Source organism: Schistocerca cancellata, chromosome 12 (assembly GCF_023864275.1).
Source record: "Schistocerca cancellata isolate TAMUIC-IGC-003103 chromosome 12, iqSchCanc2.1, whole genome shotgun sequence".
NCBI lineage: Eukaryota > Metazoa > Arthropoda > Insecta > Orthoptera > Acrididae > Schistocerca > Schistocerca cancellata.
The window spans coordinates 56,590,261-56,615,686 of NC_064637.1; the positions used below are offsets into that span (position 1 = coordinate 56,590,261).

General features: G+C 40.4%; 1 protein-coding gene across 5 annotated transcripts in view; it reads right to left on the reverse strand.

Annotated features, from left to right (window-relative positions):
- Positions 1–25,426, reverse strand: part of LOC126109623 (lysine-specific demethylase 4B-like) — a 387,367-nt gene that overhangs the window by 298,919 nt on the left and 63,022 nt on the right. For all 5 annotated transcript variants that reach the window (XM_049914665.1, XM_049914668.1, XM_049914666.1 and 2 more), the window contains exons 10-12: positions 15,283–15,469; positions 7,318–7,727; positions 3,759–3,973 (exon numbers count right to left, since the gene is read on the reverse strand). In XM_049914665.1, coding sequence (XP_049770622.1) covers positions 3,759–3,973; positions 7,318–7,727; positions 15,283–15,469 — 812 coding nt within the window. The remainder of the gene's footprint in view (positions 1–3,758; positions 3,974–7,317; positions 7,728–15,282; positions 15,470–25,426) is intronic.

Consider the following 25,426-nt stretch of genomic DNA (forward strand, 5'->3'; position numbering starts at 1 on the left):
TTATGTAAGCATTTGTGCTCTCTTGTCAAATCGCGCAATCGTCATAAATGAGTAGTATCCAGGTTTCTGGCAATGGTGTTAGTACTTCTGGCCTCCCCACAGACACCAGGCAGATGCGGAATTATATTGTGAGATGTGATACAGAATTTTGGTTGGGAACATTTTTCAGGTGCAAGGTGGCGATTCACTGGAAGAGGAACCAGAACAATCCACACTAATTGCCCAAGAATCTCCATTAGTGTTTGTGAGCGTACTCTCATTTCTGACACGAATAATAATATTTTCGCTGCTCATGACTTATTTCATTTTCTGCACCTTGATCACTTTCATGAACAAAATTACAATCTACATCTGAATCCTTTCGGATGCTGCCAAACCATTTTCGGGCAGTGTTATCATCAGCAAATTTAACTGTGTGGTTCATTTACATACTAAATAACATCAATAACATTATTTCAGATCATTTCACAGTAATAAACAGAAAGTTATAATTCATTAGAAAACCTGATATTTTGAATTAATATACTGTTTTAAATTTCAGAAAAGTTTATAATTTCATTTTCATGATTGCATTATTACATTCCCATAGAAGTTTTACGAGAAACATATATGTTGTAATTAAACCAATAATTACTTAGCAAAATTTATGACTTTCAATTTTCCTACAAACAAGTTTTTGGAGCATTTATCAGTCTACTGACTTATTTAACATGACTTAAACACTTTATGTATCATGTCAGTAACAAAAAACTGATTAGATCAGTTGAAATTAACCTTTTCACTGACAATTTTTGAACATTCTGATGCAAACACTATTGATTGTCAGTCATTTTGATAATACAAAATTATCATACAGAACTTTAACCTGAAATTCCATTTTGGCAGTTTCTACTGTACCTTAATTAATGTTAGAAATAAAATCCCAAGCGAAATCAAGATGTAATTAATGACTTTATGATAGACATTGTTGTTTTAACTTCATAATCAAATTTCCACACAAAAGTCAAAAGAACAATATCTAGAAATGTGTTCGGAATGAGTCATCATTTATTGTCTTTAATACTGTACTAACAGTTTGTTGTAAATTGTTAACTTTTTATTATAAATCAGTAAATTTGATTGTTTTTGGCAATAGGCTAAAGAACATACATAGTTAAGATAGGGTATATATACTGAGCAGTGCAAAGCACTTTAAGTCAGTTGCAGTTTGGCCAATGTAACGATGCAAAGTCTATAACAGTTGTTGCTTTGGTAGAGGATAGTTCGTGTGTGAATATCTTTGAAAATGCTTACGGTAAATACATCTGCTGTTAAAAAAGTTTCATCAGTGTGTTGGAAAATATTATTTTAACATCAAAGTTTTCATCATGTGCGAAATCCAGGTAAATCTGCAATACACATCCCCTTAACAGGCTTTATTGGTGGAGGAGATTCAACAGTTCAAAGCTAAGCATTCCAAAAATTATATCACTCATAATGAGAAGTATTTTACCCAGAAGTGCAGTTGGAGTACCATTAGAAGGTCTAATCCAAATCACAAGTTAATGGTTATGGTACAGAACTAGACAAATATATTTTTCTGTGAGCTTTCTTGTGGTTTAGCTGGGTCTGAACATCTTCCAGATTATACGTCACTTCCCTTTTATTTCAAGAAAAGATAAATTTCCTCACAAATTGCAAATAAAACCTGAAGAAAACTTCCTCAACTAAGCTATCTAATTGTATTGTTACAAGGTATGTCGCCATACCCTCTTCCGTAACTTTCAGGAACCCTTTGAGCAGCTAGTGACTTTCACCATAAAATTTACATACTTCTCCACAATTTTCATTTGACGACCAATTCCCTCTGTTTCATCACACAATGCCTAACTACGAATTAAACAATCAATAATCAGAACCTCTTTGCCAAATTTACTGTTGAGTCTATTTTTTAAAACGAGACACAAAACCTTGGCAACACCCAACCACTTCTGGTACTTCAGTTGTGGGTACAGAATGGAGAGTCTTCCACAACTGTTTAACAAACATGGTTGTGGTGTAATCAAGCATTAGTACATGTAAGAGTTCCTTAGTACTTGCAGTCCCATATTGGCAGTGCACAGAAACATTGGAGGCGAAGAAGAGTCAAACAGGTATGTGCTTTTTCCAAGTGCAAGTGAAAGAGCAGAAACAATTAGGTCTTATTTCATGAGCTGTGTCCCTAAATCCACTGCAATATCCAAGATTCGACATGACCCTGTTTGGTTCAAAAGGTGAATTACTTCAACTATCTGCATCTCCCTCGAAAATAAAAAATCTGCAACAGCCACTGTACAAAAACTTAGAGCAGGTTCCACTGAAAACAGCAAGGCACACCTTGCTGTAATGTAAGTGACTTTGTAGCTCGCTCAAATGCTACTTTTCCAGTATTTTCTTCTCTGTGGTTCACATGTGAATTATAAATGTTACAGTATGTTCATTACTGCAATATATTTTTGATATTTATACCTCCTGTTATGTTGTTTTTGAACATACGCAGTACAGCTCTCAAAGCACTTCATTGTCTACTTGGTCATAATGCAATTTGTGAAGACGTCTATAATGATGTTGCACGATTTACTTCTCAATAGAATTGAACATGATGGGGATTAATCCTCATTAGTTAACAGAAAAGTCCCCTCCCATAACAGACACAGGGCTTTTACACTAAGCAACATTTTTGTATACGCTCTTAGCCATGCGAGAGTACTATGTGATATACATCTCTTACACACAGTATCTAGCTACGGGTCACACAAATATTTTACATGTTATTCCCTTTCTCCTATTTTAAGCAGGCAATTGTATTATTCTACAATACTGAAATATGTAATTGGCAAACAAGAGAGATAACCAATTATGTTATTGAGACCATGTTGACAAGACTAAACACTTAAGCTCATTGCAATTTCTTGAGAAATAATCTAACTCATGAATAGGGACAGGAAGAGATCTTTATTTTATGGCCAAATCTTTCTCTTTTTTTTTTTTTCAAATTAGTTAATACTTACCTCAATTTCATTACTATTTATTTGTCAAATTGGACGCATTCTCAAGTTTAGTGCTTTTCCCCCCAAATTCAATGTTCCCTTCTCCTTAGTTGGGTGTTATTTGCCAATTTAGTTTTTTTTTTCTTTTCTTTTTTTTATGTAAGTTTTTTGCTGAATTCAACATTACTTTTTTCCCCAGATTCAATTTTCCTTTTCACAACATTCGGCGTATCCCAAATTCAATACTGTTTTTCCAGAATTCATGTTTTTTTTGCACAATTCCATATTACTTTAGCAAATTGAGGTACTATTTTCATCAGAGAATGTCATGCAGGAAATGAAGGTTATGTATGAAACTAAGCCTTCAGAAGATAGTCAAATTGCTGTTTTATCATTCAATAACCATCAGTTAGAAACATTAGTAAACTACAGACATGAGGTAAATATTTCTATATGGCAAAATTATAAATATCGGGATATCTCATAAAAATTGCCAATTTCATGTTATTTCACTTAAAATTGCGTATTTTGTGTTATTGTTGTCACAAAATTTTCCCATCTCTGTTCATGAGTTGTATGGAACATTTCAAATAGGTGTAAATGAAGTGTTAAACAACTGGAATGCCTGCTTCTACATTATACACAAAAACTTGCTGTGTTCAAAGTTGAAAGCCATGCAGTAAAAACAACAAGCACTCGGGCCACATGTATTAAAACACATACAGAGTTTTCAGATTTTGGAGAGCAGACCTTTGATGGTTTGATGTCCTTCACTGGTGAAGACCCTGTTGTGACATCGACAGTGGCTCCGACACTTGGAACTTGGCTATCCAGGATGGGGCATTCCACGTCTAACCCACTTGCAGAGGGCACGTGCTCAGTCGTCAACACCGGTGATGTATTCTTCGACTGCAGATTCAGAAGTCCATGTACAGCATTCATGTCCTCAGCTGTAAAATCTGCATCTGCAAAATAAAATGAATTTGGCCTTCCTTTTTTTTTGTCTAATTTAATGTAATACTGGAAGTGATGTTTGGAGATCCAATGACATTGTAAGAATAATGAAAATTTCATAGAAGACAATGTCCTTATTTACGGACTTTCAAATGCTTTTGACAGAGTATACAGAGGTACAATGCTGTCAAAACTTTCAAATGATGCTGTCAATGGAAAGCTTATGACATTACTAGAGCTATATTTAACAAACAGGCAACATCACCTTCAAATCTTGTGCAACAATGGGATCATCATAGAACTGAAAAGGTCCAAAATAAAAATCATAAAATTAGTGTGTCACAGGACTCATTTTGGGACAATTTTCTTTTATAAGATATGTAAGTGACCTTTGATGTACTGAAGATCACGAATCTTTCCTCACCGTGTATACCAACAGTACATCTCATCTTTGCGAGGCAAAAAATCCCGGTAATCTTCGTAAGGAAGTGTAAATATTTATAGAGGATGCAGAATGCCATTTTGAAAGTGAAAATTTAATGGTTAACCTCTCGGAAACACAAGTAATGCACTTTCAGCTTGGAGGACCAAATGAACACCATGCAAGGTGGACAACACAAGCTCTATTTGCAATACATAATAAACTGATATGGAAACATCAAGTTGATAGTGTTGCAATATTCAAGATAATACAGAGGGGTCCAGAAAAATGTACACTGATGTCCAAAATTAAAGCAACAACTCGCTATTTCCCTGTGTTGTGTCTAATTCACGGCATATAATCACACAAAATGCCAACAGACGTCCATACAATCGTGTTCTGCACCGAAGATGGCACTCCGGTCAATGGACAACCACATCAACGATAACATCAGAGCACCTATCAAAACGGATAGCATTCCCGGGTAGTCACAAACCCACAATTGTTGCGTATACATCACAGATGGTGCAGTATGGCACAAAGACACCTACCAGACACTCTGTAGTGCAGGGTCATAAGGAGAATGAAAGCAGGGCAGTTGCTAACAGATGTGGCCCGAAGGCTTAATGTGAACTGTTCCGTTTCTCAGATGTGGCAACAATTTTTGGAGAATGAAACAATATCCTGAAGACCAGCCCAAGTCCAACCATGTGCGATATCAAAAAGAGAGGACTGTTATTCGGCCATAAGGGCACGACGGTACTGGCATGGTACTGCATGGTGACTGGCATCCAACCTCCCAGCATCCATTGGACTTCTTGTATCAAGACAAACAGTGTGCAGGAGGCTTCGGCAGAGAAGCCTTTATTGTCGGAAAACTGCTGTATATCAACCTCTGACGTGTCTTCACAGAAGGGGACGTCTAGAGTGGAGTCACCCCCACATGCCACCTGGACAGTCTAACTCTGGACCAATGTTCTTTTCCCAGATGATCCCGATTTCAACCGGAGAGCGATTCACAATGGATTCACATTTGTAGGAAGACAATTTGGGAACCAAACAATGCGGAAAAAGATTGAGATCGAGGAGGATCATTAATGGTGTGAGCAGAGATTATGTTCACCATTTGAACACCTCACCATGAAACTATACAGGTGAATCAGCAATGTTTAACTGCTGTCGGGTATTGTGAGGAGATTTTAGTACCTCATGTGCCGCTGTTGTGGGGTGGGGTGGGTCCAGACTTCGTATTTATGGATGATAACACTTGACTTTAGAACTACTGACGGCCTTGGGAGAGCCAGTACTGACAAAACTCTACCATCTGGTGAGCAAGAAGTACGAGACAGGTGAAATACCCTCAGACTTCAAGAAGAATATAATAATTCTAATCCCAAAGAAAGCAGGTGTTGACAGATGTGAAAATTACCAAACTATCAGTTTAATAAGTCACGGCTGCAAAATACTAACGCGAATTCTTTACAGACGAATGGAAAAACTGGTAGAAGCCGACCTCGGGGAAGATCAGTTAGGATTCTGTAGAAATATCGGAACACGTGAGGCAATACTGACCCTACAACTTATCATAGAAGCTAGATTAAGGAAAGGCAAACCTACATTGCTAGCATTTGTAGACTTAGAGAAAGCTTTTGACAATGTTGACTGGAATATTCTCTTTCAAATTCTAATGGTGGCAGGGGTAAAATACAGGGAGCGAAAGGTTATTTACAGTTTGTACAGAAACCAGATCGCAGTTATAAGAGTGGAGGGACATGAAATGGAAGCAGTGGTTGGGAAGGGAGTGAGACAGGGTTGTAGCCTCTCCCCGTTGTTATTCAATCTGTATATTGAGCAAGCAGTGAAGGAAACAAAAGAAACATACGGAGTAGGTATTAAAATACATAGAGAAGAAATAAAAACTTTTTGAGGTTTGCCGATGACATTGTAATTCTGTCAGAGACAGCAAAGGACTTGGAAGAGCAGTTGAAAGGAATGGACAGTGTCTTGAAAGGAGGATATAAGATGAACATCAACAAAAAGCAAAATGAGGATAATGGAATGTGGTCGAATTAAATCAGGTGATGCTGAGGGAATTAGATTAGGAAATGAGACACTTAAAGTAGAAAAGGAGTTTTGCTATTTGGGGAGCAAAATGACTGATGATGGTCGAAGTGGAGAGGATATAAAATGTAGACTGGCAATGGCAAGGAAAGCGTTTCTGCAGAACAGAAATTTGTTAACAGGAAGTATAGATTTAAGTGTCAGGAAGTCGTTTCTGAAAGTATTTGTATGGAGTGTAGCCATGTATGGAAGTGAAACATGGACGATAAGTAGTTTAGACAAGAAGAGAATAGAAGCTTTCGAAATGTGAAGAATGCTGAAGATTAGATGGGTAGATTACACAACTAATGAGGTGTTGAATAGGATTGGGGAGAAGTTTGTCGCACAACTTGACTAAAAGAAGGGAACGGTTGGTAGGACATGTTCCGAGGCATCAAGGGATTACCAATTTAGTATTGGAGGGCAGCGTGGAGGGTAAAAAATCATAGAGGGAGACCAAGAGATTAATACACCAAGCAGATTCAGAAGGATGTAGGTTGCAGTAGGTACTGGGAGATGAAGCAGCTTGTGCAGGATAGAGTAGCATGGAGAGCTGCTTCAAACCACCCTCAGGACTGAAGACCACAACCACCACCACCACCACCACCACCACCACCACCACCACAACAACAACAACAAAACACTTGACCTCATAGAGCACGGGTGGTTGACGTTTTCTTGGAAATGGTATAGTGTTGCCTGCTTGGTCTCCAAATTTGAATCCCATATAACATGTCTGGGATCCGCTAGGAAGACCAACCATTGGCAATTTCAGCTCACGTGAGGTAAGTTCCGATAATGGAGTTCGACTTACACGAATATTTGAAATCTTACCTTCACTCTTAATGCTCTTGTTATGACAGTCACTACTGGCAGACTCGCCAGCCGGCTGCGTCGTGCTGCGCTGTGGCTGCCGGAGTGCTTCCACGATCCGCGTCAGCGACGGCCCGCTGCCACCGGCCGCAGACAACCTCTTCTCTGCAGCCTCCTCGTAGTGGCGGTCTATCAGCTCCAAGTACTCGTCGATGCAGCGCTTCTCTGTCACCGTGACAGGGTGGCGCTTCAACTTGGGTGGCCGGCTCTTCGATTCGAGCTCTGCGGCCGCCACGCCCTCCCCTTCCTCGGCGGCCAGGTACTGCAGCAGTGCATCCGGGATGCCCGCCTCCTCCAGCTCCTCTGGGCTGAAGTCCAACTTTAACTTGTCGCGGTGGCGATGATGGTGACGGTGATGGTGATGGTGGTGCCTGTGGAAAGAAAACGGGGAAGCGATACGTAGACACCGTCAAGTCTGAAGGCTGCTGTCTCATAAATTACTACAGAGACCAAAGAATTTTTCAAGAAAAGATGTCTTTCACTAAAAATAATTTGCAAATTATCAGTGTTATCATTTTGGAGTAAAAGTAAACAAGTCACGAAACACTGATGGCTTTGAATGTTTGACAAGCACATTAACGAGACTGAAATCTTTGTCAGAGGGCCAGTAAAATTTTCAGGATTGTTTCAGCGGTAGAGTATAGATGGGTGTCTTCCTGTTGCCACCTTTTCCCCACTTGTATGGCAATTGTGTACTCCATCTCTTTTGTGTTTAGTATTAGTACACACAGAAGCATAAAAAACACATTCAAAATGTTTGCAAATTGTGTAGCTGAGGCCATCCTGGTATTCAGCCAGTCAGATGTGGGAAACCACCAAAAAAACCCCTGGCCCTCGTCGTTAACATTATGGATGGATTCAATCTGGGGCCACTGGTGTTCTTCTCAATTCTGAAAGTGGTGTGCTAACACACACAGCTAACAGGGTGGTTGCATTACAAAATTGTAAGCGTAACCATTTTCAAACATCCAGTTCCACAAATTCTGACCTACAGACCAGAATGCTACGCACAAGTGAACAATTTCATGCAAAATCAACTCTGACACAGCCTATGATCTATGTCTATTCTTTGTTTTCCAGGTATATTATTTATTCTTTTGTTTGTTCGCTCTGTCACTCTAATGTCATTTTGTGTTACGGGTTATTCCTATAGTAATAAAAAGAGTTTTGCTAATACTCTGCAAAACAAAAGCATACTTTATTGTTAGGGAACACAGCAGCAGTTGTAGGCAATATGAGCTCCATTATCTAGCTGCAGAAATAAGTAATATGGCTTCCTCCGTATCACTGTCAGTATGATCCCAAGGAACTGACAAACGCGCAAATAAAGCCAGAGACAGCAGAAAAGAATTCTAATTTAAAATTAGAGACGTGAGAAAATTAATGGAACACACCATTAAACACCCGACAATAGAAGACTGGCAGAAATGTGCTGTTTGTCTCATGCAACTACTACAAGAAGAGACTTCTCGAAGGATGGAATTCAATAATACGAACACATTCAGAACGTTGTAATAAATCTACATGAAGATAGTGAAGAGAATTCCAGTGATGACAATGATGACGAAGGTAGTGAAGATTATGTCCGCCCACTATAATTTCTGTTCGGTGGGTTAAATTTAAACTTTTCGTTGTTGTTGTTGTTGTCTTCAGTCCTGAGAGTGGTCTGATGTAGCTCTCCATGCTAATCTATCCTGTGCAAGCTCCTTCATCTCCCAGTACCTACTGCAACCTACATCCTTCTGAATCTGCTTAGTGTATTCATCTCTTGGTCTCCCTCTATGATTTTTACCCTCCATGTTGCCCTCCAATACTAAATTGGCAATCCCTTGATGCCTCAGAACATGTCCTACCAACCGATCCCTTCTTCTAGTCAAGTTGTGCGACAAACTTCTCTTCTCCCCAATCCTATTCAACACCCCCTCATTAGTTATGTGATCTACCCATCTAATCTTCAGCATTCTTCTATAGCACCACATTTCAAAAGCTTCTATTCTCTTGTCTAAACTACTTATCGTCCATGTTTCACTTCCATACATGGGTACACTCCAAATAAATACTTTCTGAAACGACTTCCTGACACTTAAATCTATACTCGATATTAACAAATTTCTCCTCTTCAGAAACGCTTTCCTTGCCATTGCCAGTCTACATTTTATATCCTCTCTACTTCGACCATCATCAGTTATTTTGCTCCCCAAACAGCAAACCACCTTTACTACTTTAAGTGTCTCATTTCCTAATCTAATTCCCTCAGCATCACCCGATTTAATTCGACTACATTCCATTATCGTCGTTTTGCTTTTGCTGATGTTCATCTTGTATCTTCATTTCAAGACACTGTCCATTCCGTTCAACTGCTCTTCCAAGTCCTTTGCAGTCTCTGACAGAATTACAATGTCATCGGCGAACCTCAAAGTTTTTATTTCTTCTCCCTGGATTTTAATACCTACGCCAAATTTTTCTTTAGTTTCCTTTACTGCTTGCACAATATACAGATTGTATAACATCGGGGAAAGGCTACAACCCTGTCTCACTCCTTTCCCAACCGCTGCTTCCCTTTCATGCCCCCCCCGATTCTTATAACTGCCATCTGCTTTCTGTACAAATTGTAAATAGCCTTTCGCTCCCTGTATTTTACCCCTGCCACCTTCAGAATTTGAAAGAGTATTCCAGTCAACATTGTCAAAAGCTTTCTCAGTCTACAAATGCGAGAAATGTAGGTTTGCCTTTCCTTAATCTATTTTCTAAGACAAGTCGGAAGGTCAGTATTGCCTCGCGTGTTCCAACATTTCTACGGAATCCAAACTGATCTTCCCCGAGGTCGGCTTCTACCAGTTTTTCCATTCTTTTGTAAATAATTCGTGTTAGTATTTTGCAGCTGTGGCTTATTAAACTGATAGTTCGGTAATTTTCACATCTGTCAACACCTGCTTTCTTTGGGATTGGAATTATTATATTCTTCTTGAAGTCTGAGGGTATTTCGCCTGTCTCGTACATCTTGCTCACCAGACGATAGAGTTTTGTCAGGACTGGCTCTCCCAAGGCCGTCAGTAGTTCTAATGGAATGTTGTCTACCTCCGGGGCATTGTTTCGACTCGGATCTTTCAGTGCTCTGTCAAACTCTTCACGCAGTATCGTATCCCCCATTTCATCTTCATCTATATCCACTTCCATTTTCATAATATTGTCCTCAAGTTCATCGCCCTTGTATAGACCCTCTATATACTCCTTCCTTCCTGCTTTCCCTCTTTGCTTCGAACTGGGTTTCCATCTGAGCTCTTGATATTCATACAAGTGGCTCTCTTAGAAAAAGGTCTCTTTAATTTTCCTGTAGGCGTATCTATCTTACCCCTAGTGAGATAAGCCTCTACATCCTTACATCTGTCCTCTAGCCATCCCTGCTTAGCCATTTTGCACTTCCTGTCAATATCATTTTTGAGACGTTTGTATTCCTTTTTGCCTGCTTTATTTACCGCATTTTTATATTTTTTCCTTTCATCAATTAAATTCAATATTTCTTCTGTTACCCAAGGATTTCTACTAGCCCTTGTCTTTTTACCTACTTGATCCTCTGCTGCCTTCACTACTTCATCCCTCAGAGCTACCCATTCATCTTCTACTGTATTTCTTTCCCCCATTCCTGTCAATTGTTCCCTTATGCTGTCCCTGAAACTCTGTACAACCTGTGGTTCTTTCAGTTTATCCAGGTCCCATCTCCTTAAATTCCCACCTTTTTGCAGTTTCTTCAGTTTTAATCTACAGTTCATAACCAATAGATTGTGGTCAGAGTCCACATCTGCCCCTGGAAATGTCCTACAATTTAAAACCTGGTTCCTGAATCTCTTGTCTTACCATTATATAATCTATCTGATACCTTTTAGTATCTCCAGGATTCTTCCATGTATACAACCTTCTTTTATGGTTCTTGAACCAAGTGTTAGCTATGATTAAGTTATGCTCTGTGCAAAATTCTACCAGATGGCTTCCTCTTTCATTTCTTAGCCCCAATCCATATTCACCTACTATGTTTCCTTCTCTCCCTTTTCCTAGTGTCGAATTCCAGTCACCCATGACTATTAAATTTTCGTCTCCCTTCACTACCTGTATAATTTCTTTTATCTCATCATACATTTCTTCAATTTCTTTGTCATCTGCAGAGCTAGTTGGCATATAAACTTGTACTACTGTAGTAGGCATGGGCTTCGTGTCTATCTTGGCCACTATAATACGTTCACTGTGCTGTTTGTAGTAGCTTACCTGCACTACTATTTTTTTGTTCATTATTAAACCTACTCCTGCATTACCCCTATTTGATTTTGTATTTATAACCCTGTATTCACCTGACCAGAAGTCTTGTTCCTCCTGCCACCGAACTTCACTAATTCCCTCTATATCTAACTTTAACCTATCCATTTCCCTTTTTAAATTTTCTAACCTACCTGCCCGATTAAGGGATCTGACATTCCACGCTCCGATCCGTAGAATGCCAGTTTTCTTTCTCCTGATAACTACGTCCTCCTGAGTAGTCCCCGCCCGGAGATCCGAATGGGGGACTATTTTACCTCCGCAATATTTTATCCAAGAGGATGTCATCATCATTTAATCATACAGTAAAGCTGCATGCCCTCAGGAAAAAAAAATTACTGCTGTAGTTCCCCTTGCTTTCAGCCGTTCGCAGTACCAGCACAGCAAGACCGTTTTGGTTAGTGTTACAAGGCCAGACCAGTCAATACCCAGACTGTTGCCCCTGCAACTACTGCTGCCCCTCTTCAGGAACCACACGTTTGTCTGGCCTCTCAACAGATACCCCTCCGTTGTGGTTGCACCTACGGTACAACTATCTGTATCATTGAGGCACGCAAGCCTCCCCACCAACGGCAAGGTCCATGGTTCTCTTTCCTCTTATTAATATAATTATTTATGCGTAATAATCTCCAGTCATGTATAAACATACTGCAATGTGCAAAACAAAGTTCATTAAGGTGTAATAAATTAATTCTAAAACATGACAATGCTGATTATTGTCAGTACCTCGTTTGAGTGGCCATAGGAGGAGGAACGTGCAGAGTGGGAACAAAGCAATGTGACCTCAAGCATCTTGGGGGGGGGGGGGGGGGGGGGGGGGGGAAGAAGAAGAAGAAGAAAAGAAGAAAAAAAAAAAGAAGAAGAAGAAGAAGAAGAAGAGAGAGAGAGAGAGAGAGAGAGAGAATAATTCCAAATCGCTCATTTTCCAGTCATCCACTGTCTAGTGGCATCACTCTCCGCTTCAGGGGTCACTTAGCTCTCTTTTTTTAAGCCCTACAGGCAATCATTGTGCAACCTGGATTTCTGGTAGCACTTTGGAACTCACAAGTTATTCCCTCAACTACATTTATGTTATTTTTCACAACCACCCTCTGCAACGCTCGACAGTCCCTGCCTGTCAGTATACAAGGTGTGGCTGATGCCTGTTTATCTGTGGTTCTCGTTTCATATTTCCACTTCACAGTCACATCACTACTAGTGATCTGAGATACATCTAAAACAGCTGTAATGTCCATGATGGAATTGTTACTCAGGTGACATCCAATGCCTAGTCCACCTTTGGAGTCACTGGGTTTTCTGAGCAACATGCTGTGCTATTACTGCTTTTCTACTAAGGAACAGAATACTCCTCATCTCCTGTTTTACCGGTAGATCCACTTCTCATGACAGCTGGTGATCTACAGTGGAACTCTTTTACATTTTTCAAGGGACTTCCCAAAAAATGCGGGAAAATGTAAAATGTGGGAAATAATGTTTTAAGCTGTGAAAGTTACTAAGAGATGAATACACTAAACAGATTCAGAGGGATGTAAGCTGCAGTACGTATTTGGAGATGAAGAAGCTTGCACAGGATACAGTAGCATGGAGAGCTGCATCAAACCAGTCTCAGGACTGAAGACCACAGCAACAACAACAACAACAACAACAACAATGTACATAACAGGTATCGGAAGACTTGTCAGGGAATTTTTTATTATCTAATACAGGTTTATTATCTAATAAAAACCGCTGATGTAACAGGAATTGACGACTGTCTGGAAAGTGGAAAGATATGACAATTTCAAACATCATAGTTCATGTTTTCGGAAATCTTCCAGCTGTCATTCATTATTTAAATAATGAAATACTGCACTAGTTACATATTTTTTCACGCTTAACGACGCATTTCGAGAATTTTTAATTTCAAACATCATCATCAATGTTTTTGGAAAGCCTGCAGCTGTCATTCATTATTTAAATAATGAAATATTGTACAAGTTACGTATTTTTTATGCTTAATGACGCATTTCCAGAATTTTTAACTTCAAACGTCATAATCGATGTTTACGGGAAGCCTGCAGCAGTCATTCATTATTTACATAATGAAATACCGCACTAGTTACATGTTTTTTCATTCTTAGCATGACATGTTTGGAGACTTTTCTCGTTGTCAGGAGCAAATACGTAAATAAGTATTTGGAATGGTGTTTGAATATGTGTTATTCTGTGTCTCTTCCACTGTACAAGTACAGGTTATCAGGTACCATGCCTCATCAGTCATGTAGAAAACCACACACACACACACACACACACACACACACACACACACACACACACACACACACAATCACTCACATTGTTTATTTGTGTAACATAAAAAAAATACATGTGTAAATACTGCACTTGACAACAAGAATAAATTCTCAAAACACGTTTTTCTCAGCATGAATACAATATGTAACTGGCGCTGTGTTTACACTAAAAACATTTGAGCAACACAAAGTGAATGATGGTATCCACTAGTGCTCCACGTGGTCAAATGCTGAAACATGCTAAATACGGTTCGCAAAGGTGTCATGATGATCACAACAATCACGAAACTGCATTTGTGCAGTAGCGACAGTTTGGAAATGGTTGTGATTAGTAATGATATCTTCATTCGAACGAACCTAGTTACTCCCATCAGCCACCATGCCAAGTAGAGCTTGGCAGCGGCGGGAGATACGGCACAAATTGTTACAACTATTACTCTTTTAGCCGATCAAATCTGCTGAATAGAGTGCCCTGTATGTATTACACAGTTGAAGAGGTCAGGCAGACTTTACAGCTAAAGACAAGACAACATATTTTTCTCGAACAGCAGTGACATGACCAGTTGGCCACAAAGTGGTAGTGTACATAGTCCAGTACGGTTTGAAATTCTTAACAGATACACAGTATCATTGATACCTAAGACATATTGTCCCGATGAGTTATACTACGCAAACATTCCAGAACCGCTACAAAGCAAAAACAGTGCAGCAGTGAATACAGGATAATGGGGTGTTTTAAAGACTTTAAATATGTCTGCTTGTGAGATGTCTGCTTGTGTCCGTATATGTGTGTGTGTGTGTGTGTGTGTGTGTGTGTGTGTGTGTGTGTGTGTGTGTTCGAGTGTACACCCATCCTTTTTTCTCCCTAAGGTAAGTCTTTCCGATCCCGGGATTGGAATGACTCCTTAATATCTCCCTTAAAACCCACATCCTTTCGTCTTTCCCACTCCTTCCCTCTTTCCTGATGAGGCAACAGTTTGTTGCGAAAGCTTGAATTTTGTGTGTGTGTTTGTGTGTCTATCGACCTGCCAGTGCTTTCGTTCGGTAAGTCACATCATCTTTGTTTTTAGATATATTTTTCTGCATAACAGGTCGCACAAAAAACCAGTTAAAATAACTTGCAAATTTCCTGTGTCTGCACTCCATAGAAGTTTTAGGAATATTTTATAATAGATTAAATAAAGCCATTTTCATTATTTCTTTAGCAGAATCTATTCGCAAATGTAATGGGGACAACATCTGACAGAACTTTAACAAGAAAAGTGTTCCACTAGGTACCTTCTGACTGCCAGGAAAATACAAAATTAAATACCAAAAGGATACCTACCTCTTATGTTTGCATTTCTTCGTCCTCGCACCTTCTTGTTGCGACTGAAGTTCGTGCTGACTGTCTTCGCAGCTTTCGTCTTCCTCCAAATTGCTCAGCCTCTTTGTCGGGCTGCAGTGTTCACTGTTTCGCCTCCGTTTGCGTTTTTTGCGGAGCTCTTCCTCATATAAGAGTGTCTCTGTTATATCTGAAAAGTCAGTTTGTTTTAATGACTGGAATTATTTTCACAGTAGTGGAAGCTGAAAAACGGTAGGGCAGGTTTGCATTACTCCTGTTGCATACAATTCTGTTATCTGATTACATGCAACCCAACGAGGCAGGTAATAATGTAATAATGTAAACACGCATGACTTAGTTTAAGTTAGATATTTTAAGCCAACAAAATCCATGTTGATGCATGACAGTGGAACATCTTGGGTGGAAAGAGCAAAGACAACAACCCAACATGCAGCCAAGACATCCAGCAGCCAACTGGTAGAGAAAAAAGATTTACAGCATTACTAAGCTTTTCATACGAAGTTCTCCATCAGAACTAACTGAAGAACAAACTTGTCTGAAAGCTTGTCAATATTTTAACCCAAATTTGTGTGTCAATCGACCAATTGACTCCTGACTATAGGATGGTGTGTTACCATAACTCCTATTATTTAAAATCTGCATTAATACAATGGAAATATGACGAGTGAGCTGTGGAAGGCAAGGTGCAGAAAATACAATTAAAAAAAATACACAACTCCCCATCTGTCCAATCACCACTGCAAAAAGTTACTTAAGACATGGGTGTGAACAATGAAGTAAGTTAACGATTTACTGCACCTTCATACTTCTCGAAAACTAATCTGTGAGAATCTAGAGTCTATGGATTCTTCTGTTGTCGCTCTGTACAAAATATTTCTTTGTCAACAGTTTTGTTTCACGAGGTTATCGACCGGCAATAACCTGCAAACCAATTCAAAGATAAATACATAGTTTAGAAAATTCACAGCTTGTATCTCCACGGAAAAAAAGTGGATGGAGAAACTTCCAGTGAAACTGTGGTACTTTCTGAAGATTTATACTTCAATTTGCTGTTATTCATTTTCTCAATTTTTAATGTAGAACTTATTAAAATAAAAAGACTTATTAAAGCAGTGAGACTTTTTCTAGATAGTTGACCCGAGCATATGATAATACCACACATAAAATGCAATTGGCACTCTTGCGAAGGAGATAAAAGCCTGATGCCAGAAAATGACTATTTCACAAACTTCAGTATTACTGTGGATAGAGGCACCAAAAAAAAGTTTGTAGTTAAGGTTTAAAATACAATGAAACCCCTCTTTTATGCTTTTTAGAGGACTATCCATTTTTCCAGATTCACAAAATTTTTTTAAAGAGTGGAAAACTGCTTGCATCCAACACCAAACCTTGACATTTTCCACACATATGCTAAAAATGATTTTTTAAGAAAAATATGCAAAATACAGGATAGCATTTGGCAACAGGTGGAGGTGACATAATAAATATGACTGTGAATCCAATCAGAGAAATGTGTCCTATAACCACCATTATAAAGTTAAATTATATAGATACACAGCAGCACACTGAAATATAATTCTGTACAACATTATCAGCAACATTTAGTTAAATTTTAACTGTCCTGTGAGAAGCTATCCTAATGAACACCTCAAAAATTGTGGCATATTCCAGATAAAGCAATCAAGATGTGTGACAATTATGATCGAAATTTAACACTGTTGCTACTCATTTCACTTGCATCTGTTTACGTTGTGCTATTAGTTCCCTATATAACCACCACTTTTGAAATCAAAGCATTTTCCTCTCCATTAACATTGTTACAGTAAGTGTAAACGATGGGAAATATATCACTGCATTAACACAAACGCGGGCGAAAATTGCCTTCAGATTTTCTGTGCACGCAAAGGTACTGATAGAAGATTTCATAAACAGCAGAAAAATATTAACTAGGGGCAGCAAAAGCAGGGTTGTACTGTACTGCCAATTGTCAGGCCTTTCAATATGGACCACTAAATCAAATACAGAAGGGCAGGGAAGGTTAGTGACTGTACCCTTGCTAAGGGAACAATAATGACATTTGTCTGAAATATTTAGAGAAACAGCAGAAAACTTACATCTGGATGTCCGGATGATGACCCCATCCTTACTTGCCATGTATCTGAGACAAGTGTCAATTACTGTACCATTTTCCTCAGTAGGCTTCTAGATAACAGTTTGTTTCCATTTTCCAAGTTAACTCAACAACACAAGGACTTTTCTTTAACCTCAAATTTAATACTTCATGAAGCACTCAATTTTTCATAATCTGTTTATGTCAAGTCTGCCAGGAAGCTAATGATGCTCAACCGATCTCAATATTTTTCAGTTGATATTTACACTTCTTTTACATTAACTTTCCGACTGGTGTTTCACCGAGTCGAGTGGTTGTAGACAGATACAAGTCAATTTTTGTTCTTTTCACTGTGTTGCTTATCTTGTACGTGAATGCAAAAGAACTGTCAAGTGTGACAGACTTAATGTAGGCAAAATTGTCTTCCATCACTTTATTCTGCCAATCACAAAGCTATTTTATTCAATGTAGACAGGTTAAAGCTATTTTATTGAAGCTAGACAGGTTATTTCAGGAGGAATAGTAAATAAGATATCTTAGAAGAAAGATTAAGGAAAGGCAAACCTACGTTTCTAGCATTTGTAGACTTAGGGAAAGCTTTTGACAATGTTGACTGGAATACTCTCTTTCAAATTCTAAAGGTGGCAGGGGTAAAATACAGGGAGCGAAAGGCTATTTACAATTTGTACAGAAACCAGATGGCAGTTATAAGAGTCGAGGGACATGAAAGGGAAGCAGTGGTTGGGAAGGGAGTGAGACAGGGTTGTAGCCTATCCCCGAAGTTATTCAATCTGTATATTGAGCAAGCAGTAAAGGAAACAAAAGAAAAATTCGGAGTAGGTATTAAAATCCATGGAGAAGAAATAAAAACTTTGAGGTTCGCTTCACCGATGACATTGTAATTCTGTCAGAGACAGCAAAGGACTTGGAAAAGCAGTTGAACGGAATGGACAGTGTCTTGAAAGAAGGATATAAGATGCACATCAACAAAAGCAAAACGAGAATAATGGAATGTAGTCGAATTAAATCGGGTGATGGTGAGGCAATTAGATTAGGAAATGAGACACTTAAAGTATTAAAAAATTTTTGCTATTTGGGGAGCAAAATAGCTGATGATGGTCAAAGTAGAGAGGATATAAAATGTAGACTGGCAATGGCAAGGAAAGCGTTTCTGAAGAAGAGAAATTTGTTAACATCGAGTATAGATTTAAGAGCCAGGAAGTCGTTTCTGAAAGTATTTGTATGGAAGTGAAACATGGACGATAAATAGTTTGGAGAAGAAGAGAATAGACGCTTTCGAAATGTGGTGCTACAGAAGAATGCTGAAGATTAGATGGGTAGATCACATAACTAATGAGGAAGTACTGAATAGGATTGGAGAGAGGGTAACTTTGTGGCACAACTTGACCAGAAGAAGGGATCGGTTGGTAGGTCATGTTCTGAGGCATCAAGGGATCACCAATTTAGTATTGAAGGACAGCGTGGATGGTAAAAATCGTAGAGGCAGACCAAGAGATGAATACACCAAGCAGATTCAGAAGGATGTAGGTTGCAGTAGGCACTGGGAGATGAAGAAGCTTGCACAGGATAGAGTAGCATGGAGAGCTGCATCAAACCAGTCTCAGGGCTGAAGACCACAACAACAACAACAGTAAATAAGAGGATCATTGTAAAAGTCGTGGCAACTATTTTTGTCTCAACAATGGTAATGAATTAAAAAATTCTAAAATATGCAAATGGTACGTTAGTTCATGTGTAAACATTACATCTAGGGAGATAGATGAATCCACATACAGCCACAGATATACAGCATGAGAAAAAAGACAAAAAGAAGTTTGTCATTGTTAACTAGTTTTACTGTCATTTGCAACAGTACACAATAGTAAATTACAATCTACACACATTACGTGACATCGGGGGTCTCCCCACAGAATCCAGTGGCACGACAATAGACGGTAGCCATTTCCGGCAAAACCGAGAGAGAAGAGAGACTACAATGTGAGCCAAGCACCCATTCAGGACAGACGTTACCCGATCGGAACATTACTCTTACGTAAGAATGCCGTTCGCCGTGGAAGTAACGTGCGCCAATGCCTCGAGGAACTTACGGAAGCGGAAGGAAATGCTGCTCGACCGTGCTGAATGGTTGCTTAGTGGGTAAGTGCATTCAGGTGTGGTAGAGCTGTAACAGCCAACACGCACCAATCCGAGCGGCCTGTCAGCACGGATACACGGATCGCCCAATGCTCGGAGGATGAGAGGAGATGGAAGCTGCAGCAATTACAGCACCATACTGGCATTGAGAAGACAATATTCTACAAGCTTTTATGCAACTCGCTACATGTGCATAAAGTTGCTGGAAAGTGAGTGTCTCACGCACCAAGTCAATCGGAAAAGTCGACATTACGGAACTTGTTGCGTGCATTTAGTGCATTACGAGGAGGGGGGAGACAATACGCTTCGGAGAACCGTCGCCGTAGATGAATTTTGGGCCAGGGCCTACAAGTCAGAACTGAAATGCCAGTCCGTGAAATGGCATCATTCAGGTTCACCACAAAGGCATAAATTTTGCCACAATCCCTCTCCTGTCGAGTTCATCTACATCTACAGCTACATCTACATCCATACTCCGCAAGCCACCTGACGGCGTGTGGCGGAGGGTAGCTTGAGTACCTATGTCGGTTCTCCCATCTATTCCAGTCTCGTATTGTTCGTGGAAAGAAGGATTGTCGGTATGCCTCTGTGTGGGCTCTAACTTATCTGATTTTATCCTCATGGTCTCTTCGCGAGATATACGTAGGAGGGAGCAATATACTGCTTGACTCTTCGGTGAAGGTATGTTCTCGAAACTTCGACAAAAGCCCGTACCGAGCTACTGAGCGTCTCTCCTGCAGAGTCTTCCACTGGAGTTATCTATCATCTCCGTAACGCTTTCATGATTACTAAATGATCCTGTAACGAAGCGCGCTGCTCTCCGTTGGATCTTCTCTATCTCTTCTATCAACCCTGTCTGGTACGGATCCCGCACTGCTGAGCAGTATTCAAGCAGTGGGCGAACAAGCGTACTGTAACCCACTTCCTTTGTTTTCGGATTGCATTTCCTTAGGATTCTTTCAATCAATCTCAGTCTGGCATCTGCTTTACCGACGATCAGCTTTATATGATCATTCCATTTTAAATCACTCCTAATGTGTACTCCCAGATAATTTATGGAATTAACTGCTTCCAGCTGCTGACCTGCTATTTTGTAGTTAAATGATAAGGGAACTATCTTTCTATGTATTCGTAGCACATTACACTTGTCTACATTGAGATTCAACTGCCATTCAATGCACCATGCGTCAATTCGCTGCAGATCCTCCTGCATTTCAGTACAATTTTCCATTGTTACAACCTCTCGATACACCACAGCATCATCTGCAAAAAGCCTCAGTGTACTTCCGATGTCATCCACAAGGTCATTTATGTATATTGTGAATAGCAACGGTCCTACTACACTCCCCTGCAGCACACCTGAAATCACTCTTACTTCGGAAGCCTCCTCTCCATTGAGAATGACATGCTGCGTTCTGTTATCTAGGAACTCTTCAATCCAAACACACAATTGGTCTGATAGTCCATATGCTCTTACTTTGTTCATTAAACGACTGTGGGGAATGGTCATCGTTGCCTATGACATTGGAGGAATGAGTTTGTGTCATTTTGTCCCACAAGGACAAACTTTTCATCCACTGTACTACTGCTCCACTTTCCTGTAACACCACCAATGACAGGCTATTCGGGAGGAATGACCCAAATGTCTACACAATTCATTAATCCTTCAGAAAAAGGCGAGAGCCTATACGACAATGTGTGTGCGGAATCTGTTCGCACGATGGGGATGAGAAGTACTGGAGCATCCACCCTGTTCCCCAGACTTATCACCTTGTGATTATGACCTCACACCAAATCTGGAAGAGCCATTGCACGGAAAATGCTTTCAAACACGTGAAGACATTGCCACAGCAGTGACACAACAGATCCAATGATTCGCTCCTGGAGAGGCCACACTGGTGGCAATGTGTGACGGATTTCTTGGGAGACTATTTCGAGGGATCCTACGATGTCACAAGTCCGTGTTCCTCCCCGTACTACTGTGTACTGTTGCAACTGTGAGCAAAACACAGTTCAAATTACAAAATTTGTTTTGTCTTTTTTACTGTGCTATATCTTTATGGCACTGTCCGTGTTCATCCGTGTCCTTAAACGTAATGTTTACGTATGAACTAACCTTCCATTTGTATATTTCAAAATGTTTTTATTCATAACAATTTTCAAGACAAAAAAATAGTTAGAATGCCTTTTGCAACGTCCCTCTTATTTTCGGAAGTGGTAGTAGAGACACTTCGAATAAAACATTCCACGTGACATGTGTTCAATTTTCATTGGTTATAAAGAGAAGTTTTCATATTGAAAGTTAGTACTCTAGTATCTATGTGTTCATTAATTACAATATTATGAAATTTATAGATAGCTGCTCACCACATAGGATAGACACTGAGTCGCAGATAGGCACAACAGAAAGACTGTTATACACTGCTTCTTCTAAAATAGGAGACACGGACACACACGCACACACACACACACACACACACACACACACACACTCTAAAGCCCAACTTGCAACCACAAGGGCACTGTCTGGCCATCTCTAGAAAGAGTGTGGCTCTACAAACTCTCTCTCTCTCTCTCTCTCTCTCTCTCTCTCTCTCTCTCTCTCTCTCTGTGTGTGTGTGTGTGTGTGTGTGTGTGTGTGTGTGTGTGTGTGTGTGTGTGCGCGCGCGCGCGCACTTCAGGAGATGACCTTTTGTGTGGGAACAACACGCCTACTGCCACCTTGGGGCACCATTATCCTACCCAGTGTTCTCCACCCCTCAAAGCACCCAGACTTTGTTTTAGTTGACCTTCTCAACTTGCCACATCCCCCAAAATTCCCTACCAACATTCCAAATCCAGAGCTTAAACAATCCCAGAACACTGTTAGTTAATCTTATCACCAAAATCATCAGCCCCACATAAGTTTGGCCTATCCAAAAGCCTCAGTTTTATCCCTACACAAATATTTAACCACACTGAACCTGACAAAGACCTACTCTCCTTTTCCCTACCCCTGCAATGGAAACATTTGCCACCAATTTCTCCAACCAAAGCCAAAGTAATTCCAACATTGAACCCTGCCTCTCCAGTTCATACCACCATCCAACCGTGATCCCGTCCTACTACACCTAACCACCTGCAGGTCATCTTCTGGGAATTCTTTACCTGCAACTTGGCCTCATCACCCTTCCCCAGGTCCCCTCCTATGAATACCAACATTTGAACACCAACTATTCTTCAGAGGAAAGGGCAGCAATATCCAGTCACAAAACAGTTCCTGACCTAAAATAATGATGGAAGTTAAGACTTAAACGTCTCAAGCAAAATTTAATAATATCAGATCCTGACCTAATCATCCTCCCTGCGGGCAAAGACTCTACCACTGTCTCAGTGACTACCTGGCAGAAGGTATCTGCCAGTTGTCCGACTCTTCCATCTACAACTCTGCCAGAGTGGTCCCATCCCAGTAGTCCAACATAACCTCCAATTCCTGCTTAAAGCTTTAGGTCCTTTCCAGAAACTCCACCCTGAATTCACTTTCATTCTCACCCATATCACACCCCGCACATCCACTCTCTCATTCACCTTACTAACTTTATCCTAACCCACAATGACTTCTCCTTTGAAGGGAAAGTATATAGGCAAATCCGTGGCACAACCATGGGCACCAGCATGGCACCCTCCTATGCCAACACTTTTATGGGCCATCTAGAGGAGACCTTCCTAGCCTCCCAAAACACCAAATCCTTAATCTGGTTCAGGTTCACTGCTGATATCTTCATAATCTGGGCTCAGGGCCAATACACCGTATCTCTGTTCCTTCACAACCTTAACACCTTCTCTCCCATCCACTTCATGTGGTCCTCCTCAACCCACCATGCCACCTTCCTAGATGTTGGCCGTGTCCTCTCTCTGATGGCTCCAACCACACCTCACATTAAACCCGCTATCTACAAACAGTACCTGCATTTTGACAGCTGGTCATGCCTTTCACGTCAAAAAATCCCTCCCATACGGCCTGGCTACCCAGGGGCAGCATATCTGCAGTGACAAAAACACTCTTTCTCAGTATGCTGAGGGTCTCACCGAGGCCTTCACAGACAAGCACTATCCGCCAGACCAAGTCCGCAAACAGATCTCCCGTGCCATTTCTTCCACACCTCCAATGCTCCCAGCATCAAGAACCAGCCACAAAGGTGTGTCCCTTTCATCACCTAATACCACCCAGGCTGGAACAACTGAGCCACATCCTTTGCCAGGACTTTTACCTATCAGCATGCCCTGAAATTAGGGATAACCTACCCAAGATACTTCCCACCCCTCCCAAAGTGGTGTCCCATTGTCCACCCAACCTCCACAACATTCTAGTCCATTCCTATGCCACTCCCAATCCCAACTCCTTGCCACAGGGATCATACCCTTGTGAAAGTTCCAGGTGCAAGACATGCCCAATCCACCCACCCAGCACTTTCTAGTCCAGTCCTGTCACAGGCTAATCTAACCTATCACAGGTCGGGCCACCTGTGAAAGCAGTCTGGCTGTATACCAACTCTGTTGCAACCATCACAAAGCTTTTTTTATATTGGTATGACTATAAACCAGCTGTCCACAACAATTAACAGCTGCCACTAAACTGTGACAAAGGGCAAAGGAGACTTCCCTGTAGCACAACATGTACCTGAACACAACACGATTGATTTCAATGTCTGCTTCACAACCCGGGCCATATGGTAACTCCCCTCCACCACCAGCTTTTCTGAATTGTGCAGATGGGAGTTATCCATGCAACACGTTCTCTGCTCCCAAAATGATCTGGGACTCAACCTATGGTAACATACTGTTCCTACACTCTGCACCAAACAGTTTCCACCCACTGTCCTATTATCTCCTCCTTTTTCACATTCCCCCGTCCTCTTTGTATGCCCCCCTCTGCCACGGTATCTGCCAGTCCATTTTGCTTCCCTGCTCCTCTCATTTTTGCTACCTTTTTGCACCCCCCCCCCTCTCCCTCCTATCCTACCTCCCAGCACTGCACTTAGCAGTTGCTAGTCCCTACGTGCCCCACAAGATAGCTCTTCTCCCCATCCTTGCTCCCCTTATCCTGCTATCCCTCCCCCTTTCATGCCCCACTCCAGACTTCTATTCACGCGCGCACACACACACACACACACACACACACACACACACACACACACACTTCCCCGAAGAAGGCTTTGGCTGAAACCTATAAAGGATTTGGCTGAAACCTATAATGCATAACAGTCTTTTCATCGTACCTGTCTGCAACTCAATGGGTCTTCTTTACGAGTAGCAATCTATCCTTTTCGTAATAGCACAGATGAAATATGAACTGTTTGCTAATGGGTCTAAACGACACCTCCCATGCATTGAACAAATATGATTAGGAATTTAATAAAGGAGGAATTTAATAAAGAAAAATCATTAATTTTACTAGTACCACAGGTTTTTACTGACGTATGTCAGCCACATTTTTAAGGATTACACATGCTGTAAACTAAAATAAAGATTTATTAGTTTATTGATAAAATGGAAGGTTGCCAGGTCCAGAAGACCCTTGTTATTCATCCAAGGGTTAACGCAAACTTTCTAAAAATGACTTGTGTTGTTTAATGAGAATAATGTCCTACTGCACACTTCTCAGTAATGTTAATAATTCTATGTGAGTTGAAGAACAGTAATATCCTGTCTAAACTATGCTGCTACTGTAGAGAGATTCAATTTGTGACATGCTGATTGCTTATTTTCCACACTTAATAGCAAACTATCAGTTACTGTACTCCGACTGCAGTTACTGCACAAGACCAACCAAGTTTAGTATGTGCCACCCATTTATCTGTACCAAAAGGAAGTATAAGACAC